Consider the following 7,452-nt stretch of genomic DNA (forward strand, 5'->3'; position numbering starts at 1 on the left):
AAAATACCTAGGCCACCATGAGCCTTGGACTTGCACACCTGCTCCCAGTTGATCTTGCAATTGTCACACCCAGCCCATAGGAAAGCTCGTCGAAGGGAATCAATCTTTTTCATGACCTGAACTGGAAGATTTAGCGCCGTCATGTAATAAATGGCAATGGCCGTGATGACCGACTTGACCAGTACCGCTCTGCCCGGAGCAGCCATTAGTTTGCCAAGCCAAGGGGTGAGCTAGGTAGTGATCTTATCTTCGAGCGGCTGGAAGTGGATGCGCTTCAGGCCTTTAACCGATAGAGGCAAACCGAGGTATTTCATGGGGAATGATGAGCGGCTAGCCGGAAAGGAATGCAAGATATCATCAAGGTCTAAGTTTCCACACCGAATTGGAGCAACCAAACTTTTAGAGCAGTTCGTGATCAAACCAGTGACCTCCCCAAACCGCGCAAGGGAGTCCGTGAAAAAATTGACATCAACTTTAATGGGCGCAAGGAACACAGCAGCATCATCCGCATAAAGCGAGGCACGGATCACCATGGCATTACCGCCAAGCGGGTGTAGGTTGCCTTGCTCAGTGGCCTTTCGAAGTATATGGTGAAGAGGGTCGATGGCAAGCACAAAGAGAAGAGGGGACATTGGATCTCCCTGTCTCAGCCCCTGGCCAAGCGGGATGGGGCAGCCAGGAACACCGTTGAGCAGAACCCGCGACGACGCGGAGGACAGAAGGGTCGAGACCCAACCCCAAACGTGGAGGGAATCCCAGGTGGCTTAGCAGCTCAAGGAGGTAGTCCCATCTAACTGAGTTGAAGGCCTTTTTAATGTCAAGCTTGAATAGCAGAGCGGGCGTTCTGTTGCGGTGGAAACGTCTTGCCAGATTGCGCACGTACATGAAGTTGTCATGAATGCATCTCCTTTTGATGAAGGCATTTTGGGCTTGAGAAACAAGATCATTCATGTGGGGGGCTAATCGGTTGGACATGACTTTAGCTATAATCTTCGCAATGGCATGTATAAAGCTCATGTTTCGGCTGACGGCCTCCTTGGCACCGCCCGCCTCCCTCTCCTCCGCCAGCCTACCAAAAGTCTCCATGCCTCCATGGCGGCTTGCCTTGTCACCCACCGATGGCATGATTCGGCTGGACATTTGGGCATATGTTGTGCACATGATCCATTCTGCTCATGTTTTGTTTCATCCTTGCTGCATGCAGCTGATTGATTCTTCTCTGTTCGTGTTCCACTACTCTCCTTCAAAGCCTTGTTTGCTAGAGGGGTGTTTCAAGTGCTGCCAGTCACCAGTGCGGAGACGCATCCTGACCGCCCAATGACCAGATCGTCAAAGGTAATCCCAAATCCCCTTGCTACAAAAGTAATAGTTGGACGCACAGGGATCACAATAATAATATTCAAAGTGTCTTCTACAAGCAACTAAAACAGCAGATCCACAGCATCCAAGATTACAGTTAAACTAGGCAACATCACAGTTCGATTTATCATGCTCCACCTCTGAATTAAACTAGGCAACATCACTGCCATGCTAGGCATCTGAATTAAACTAGGCAACATCACTACCATGCTGGAACATTCTACTACAGAATACAGATACAAACAGCTTAAATTTCAGCTGCACCGACAGCGCCTTGATTCAGTGTTTCCTTCATGACTCCAACATAAACTACATGCACTCCTACAAGCTTGGCATCCTCATGTGGTCTCTGTGATACTCCTCAAGGCCACCAACATCAGACCTGCACATCAAGTCCAAAGGCGATTCCGTCAAACTTGATAACTGTGGCCATCATGAGAAAACTCGTTCCAAGTCATCAGGTTACCTTTATTCAAAGGCACCTTATCATATCAGTATTAATAACAAAAGGAGATGACATATACTCGTAATACACTAAGAAAGTTAGCGTATAATCCGATGATGCATGCACAATGACAGGTCGGGTATGTTTATTCAGCACATCAGCATGTTAAAATAAATTAAAGCACTCAATTTAATGATGACTTGCGAAAACATGGTAGGCTGATTTGTTCCATTGCATGCACAGTAGAAGACGACTAAACAATAAGTTACCATAATCAGTTTGATTATTAAGCACAAGATTCAGAAGAAAAAAAAACAAGTGTCAAGACTGCACACAACAGCAAGAGGTATGTCCTGTACAAGCATACAAGGTGCTGCATTATTATATGTAGCAGCGATAAAATATCAGCGCACATGTGGAAAAAGAACATGCTTAATCCAGAAATGACCATGTCATTGCACACATGGACATGTACTTGAGAATAAATTGCCACCCTTGCAGATCAATTGGCAACCAAATAGGAGTAGAGGTACAATCGGAAAGGGCAGAAGCACAATGGACGGTATAAAACCTAACACTAATTAAAACACATGTCGTTATCACTGAGCAACATGTGTCGTGCCATACTAAAACATGTCTCCAACCAAGAGTCACAAAGATTGACTCCTAAATTAAGACCAGCAAAAAATTAAGATCAGCAAGGACATGCTCATTCCAGCAATGATTCTTCAGAGACTATACTTTCAGATGCAGAAACTATGTCATTCTTACAGCATGAAACACTCCAGCAGTTAACTACAGAACCCCATTGATTCATCAAACGAGAAATAAAAAGAAAGAACGGAGTGCAAGAGCAGCTGTAGGACAAGCGAAAGTGGCGGGGGGACAGCAAAGTTGGCTTAAGCCATTCCCCTATCAAATAAATGAATAAATAATCTAATTCCACCATTCCTAAGTTTGTGAATATCCTAACAACCAACCCATTCCCCCTACCAAATAGATGAACAAATAATCTAACTCGACCATTGCTAAGTTTGCCATAATTTCCTAACAGCTGCTAAGTATATTTCTCAAACAACATTCATTGCATGTTTAATAGTGTTGTACGATAAGCGACTATTGCGTGAGGACAATCAAAGTTGGCTCAACCCATTCCCCTACCAAATAGATGAATAAATAATCTAACTCTACCATTGCTAAGTTTGTGAGTACCAACACATTCCCCCTACCAAATAGATGATTGAATAATCAAACTCGACAATTGCTTAAGTGTGATAATTTCCTAACAATCACCATTGCTCGGTATATTTCTCTAACAACGTTCATTGCATGTTTAATAGTGTTGTTCTTATTAAAAACCCACAATTGCTATTCTTATAATTTTCAATAAGTAAAATCTGTTTGTAAAATTTTCGCCTACTAGAAAAATGTTTTTAAAAAACAGAAAAGACTAAAAATATATCTCATTCTTCCATGGCATCACCTTACGCAGCACCCCGTATGATAGTATTTAAATCATAAGATAGACGAGGAAACCTCACGCGAACTTCTGCATCAACGACGAGGTTTTCAATCTGTAACAAAACAGAACATTTTGTTATCCAACTCAATGTTTTATCGGCTATGTGTATTGTGTTTGTGTGTGGTGCCTACAAATTACCTGCTTCCTGAGTAAATTTTCATGTGTGTACATCCCGCTTATAAATCTTAAAAAGTCTTCGAAACTATTTTCATTGTACTGTCCAAGTCCATGTTTTGCACGGTACTTCTCCATTTCGATGAGAATTGGGTCAGATAATGGATCAGGTGACCATTTTGTTTTCCATGGGAGCGTTGGACAAGTTGGAAGCGCCCTAAATCTATTCTTAACTGCTTCATTCTTAAAAATCTTGGGTACCTCATAGGCAAAGAACATCTTCGTCCTTTTCTCATCCCAAAAAAAATCATGATCTTCAAGATCATGTTTCGCTGTACCAACCGAAAACCTGAAAATTTATGGAAAAAATACTATAAGATGTCAGGCATAAACAAATGTATCAACAAAAGGAAAATTCTCGATTTTAATGGCACAATTCAACAACGTACTTGGTAACAGACTTCAGCTTGCTTGCGAGATCATCTATTAAGCAACAAGTTTGATTCTGGAATTTAGCATAGTTATTCCTCACATGTCGAGATACCGCCTCAAGAGAGGCTCCTAGAGAGATGAAATCTTCAGCTTGACATTGCAACAGAGTTTTGGAGTCTGAAATGACGCAAACAAGGTAAAAATAGAAGTTATATTCTAAACTTGAATTATTTTAGACTGTATGTTAGTTTCCAAGCTAGAGTTGGTGTAGTAAGGTATTTCTATGATGTTGCACAAGACTGAACAAACTAGTTCATTATTTTTCGACAAATAAATAACATCGACAAACGGTACTCAATGTTTACGAGTCGAAGAGTCGTTGAGTTGTTCCAAGGTTGAGACTCATAGACTAATCGTGACTAGTCTAGACTAGTGCGAGACTAGTCGACATGGCACTGTAGCACTGAAGTTGCAGTACATAACTGCTAATACCTAGTGGTAGTATGTAGTATTACACTGTAAGTATTCAAGTACAGTATACAATACAAATGAATGCATGGCTTTGAACTTGGTTGAGTTAGTCTTCATGTACAAATGCATCTCTTTCCTGATTCCATCGGTTGCTTTCAGACACATTAACACCACTGTGTAACCCCCACCAAGGTGCTTCTTCATCCTTAGCACTCCAGTAAGAGACGTTTTTGCCACACAGAACACACTGGATTGTCAATTTGTCCTGCAGATCGGGCCAAAAGGCATACTTCCATGCTGGGTCCATGGTCCTAGTTGGCTTCCTCCCAGGATCCTTTGATGGATCATAATCCTCAGCGGCTTGAGCTAAAGCGGCTGCTGAGCACACTGTCTGAGATATCTCTGGTGTTGTAGACATTGTAACTCTAGCTCTGCTCAAACCTACGGATGTTGAATTGAAACAAGCAAACCTAAACCAGGAACCAACAGTAGATGAACCAGCCAAGGAACAAGCAATATAGGAACCATATGAGGATAAGAGAAGGGAGAAATTACTTGCAAAGGGAGGATCCAGGAGCAGATGAACCAGCCCAGGAACCAGCAGAGATACGGCTGGATCTGGACAGCAGAACCAGTGAAGAGGGAGAGCTCCAGAGGAGTGGGCAGCTTTCTCTGGAGCGAAACTGAAACCTAGCCACAAAATTTCCCTCAGACGGGCTTGCGGGCTGAGTGCCTCTCTTATCCCCTCCAAAAAAGTTTGAGTCGTTCGACTTAATGTACACGACTAGTCCAGACTAGTCTCTCGACCGCTCGACTCATCGAGTTAGTCTACACGAGATTTGCAGTCGACACCACAGTTGTGACTCATAGACTAGTCGAGTCCATCGACTAGTCTCTAGACCTTCGACTCGTAATCAATGACGGTACTGTGCATCAAAACATTACTTTTAATGTGAACATAACTAACTTCAATGCAAATAAGTACACTTTTTTTATCCTTCATTTTTACGAGCAAGAAATAAATAAACTGTGCAGTTGCATTACAAAAAACAAGCACATGTCAAGTAGACATTTTGATAGAAAGTCATCACGGGGCTGTAATTGCAGCTAAGCTCTAGAGTTCAGATATGGAGTTCAGCTCTAGAGTTATTTGATTAACTTACTTTTCCTTTCAAAGTATGCTAACTTGACTACAATGTTGCCATTCGCCTCATGATAAAGCGTAGTTCTCCATGAAAAGTTGCCATGGTAATTACCACTCTCTCTAATGTAATCCAAGGCATTTATTGCTGCCCTGTAAACAAATTTACACGGTTAATTGTGTATAATGGCAAACTGAACATGTAATTCACAATTTAATAATAAACACAGTATATGAACATACCACACCATTTTTCTAAAATCCCGAGATGGAACCGAGTGTATTATTGGATGCACAGCAAATTCAGCATTCTTAAGAAGCTCTGAAACAAATGCAGTGTATGGCTCGACGTAAACCCGGATGTATGGTTCACCTTCGACCTCTTCCCAGAACTTCACTCCCAGTACATTTTCATGAATGAGATTATGCATCATCTTTAGGCAATCCTTTTGACTTTTGTCTTTATCATTCACTAAAAGAAAAACCTTTGGATAAGCGTAACTTTTGGAGATGTCTTCCATACCAGAAGGCATCTCCAAATAGAGAGAACACAGACTGGTGTCATCATCTCGAAAAACTCTATGAAGAGTGAAGGGGATACGAGTTGAGCCATCATTGTCTTTTCCCCCACCACTGGATTCACTGCCACTTGATTGTGCCATTGAGAGGAGAGCTGTAAAAATATACATAAACAACAAATAAAACTTGAGGAAACAAACAAGTTGATTTGACCTTATATAGATAAATAACAATTTTTATGCCACTGCAAGTGGATATGTGTCTGCATGGACCTTAGAATCATATACGTACAAGTAAAATTCGATACAAGTTCTCCACTAAATAGCATAAAATCGAATGATGATTGTACCCACAGTAACAGAATTAGTGCCCACAACAGTGGATGAATCAAAAAGCATATAATGGTAAACAACACTGCAGCAAGCGTAGGAATATGGGCAGTAAATAAAGAAGGAAAAGAAAGTGATTGATGGGGGCAAATAGAGGTAGCGGACCATGATCTAAAGAAAGAAAGAAAGAAAGAAAACGCATGGTTGGTACACACCTTGCTGGGTGCGGCAGAACGGGGGCGGGGAGGCACTGTCGAGGACGGCTTAGGAGATGAGAAGCGGCTTGGTAAGCCCGAACTTGCGCAGCAGGACGGGATCGGATCGGCGACGAATTCATGTTAATCCCATCGGCGAGGGTTAGGGTTTACGATTAAGGAAAGGGAACAAGTGCAGATGACCTGGGGGTGAATCGGAGATGATAGAGAGAAGGCTTACGAGGGATAGGAGAGTTCGGCGGTGGTGAGGAAGCCCACCGGCGGAGGCGGAGGCGGAGGCGGAGGCGGCGGCGAGGAATTGCCGCGCGTGGAGCTCCGCGGGGATGCGGCGGCGAGTGGGGAACGAGGGTTTCTTTCCCTGTTATTTTTCCTTTTCAACACACTTGTCTTTTTTTTGAGACAATTTTCAGCACTTGCTGACTGACTATGGAGAGGACTCCAAAGCCCAATGTAATATAAGAGCCCATATATAGAACTTATGTGTGCAAACAAAAACGCAGTACGTCGCGTCCGGAGACAGGCCCTTGTTTGCTCTAGCGGCAAAATTCACTCTGATGGGCCGGCGGTTGCACCCGATTCTTTTTTATTGGTTTTTCCTGTTTGTACTCTGGTTTTATTCATTTAGAAAAACCAGACTTTTTATTGGTTTTTCCTGTTTGTACTCTGGTTTTATTCAATTAGAAAAACCAGACTGATGAGGTTATTGGTTCAGTTTCTTTTCGCTGGTCCAATCGCTGTTTTTTACAGGAAAGCCATCATGGCTAGCTTTACTAGTCGTCAAATTGCACGGGCTAGCCTTTTGTCATACATGTACTCCTATATAATTGGACATCTATCAAAATTTGTTACATGCAGTATTTTCCAGAAGTTTAAACTTAAAAATAAGTCGAATAAAACGTGGATGG

At 42.4% G+C, this 7,452-nt stretch overlaps 1 protein-coding gene across 2 annotated transcripts; it reads right to left on the minus strand.

Moving 5' to 3' along the window:
- Positions 1 to 1,396: 1,396 nt before the first annotated feature.
- On the minus strand, positions 1,397 to 6,956 carry LOC123080898 (uncharacterized). Of its 2 annotated transcripts, XM_044503840.1 has the most exons (8): positions 6,768 to 6,955; positions 6,548 to 6,629; positions 5,728 to 6,157; positions 5,507 to 5,637; positions 3,890 to 4,049; positions 3,465 to 3,789; positions 3,288 to 3,378; positions 1,397 to 1,741 (listed from the first exon to the last, which is right to left on the minus strand). In XM_044503840.1, exons 3-7 carry the CDS (start codon positions 6,144 to 6,146, stop codon positions 3,289 to 3,291), a joined length of 1,125 nt encoding a protein of 374 aa, XP_044359775.1. In that variant the 5' UTR covers positions 6,147 to 6,157; positions 6,548 to 6,629; positions 6,768 to 6,955; the 3' UTR covers positions 1,397 to 1,741; position 3,288. The 2 variants fall into 2 exon arrangements, with proteins under 2 accessions (XP_044359775.1, XP_044359774.1); XM_044503839.1 differs by having other exon boundaries at positions 6,548 to 6,956.
- Positions 6,957 to 7,452: the final 496 nt, after the last annotated feature.

The sequence above is a fragment of the Triticum aestivum genome, chromosome 3D (genome assembly GCF_018294505.1).
Source record: "Triticum aestivum cultivar Chinese Spring chromosome 3D, IWGSC CS RefSeq v2.1, whole genome shotgun sequence".
NCBI classification, from domain to species: domain Eukaryota; kingdom Viridiplantae; phylum Streptophyta; class Magnoliopsida; order Poales; family Poaceae; genus Triticum; species Triticum aestivum.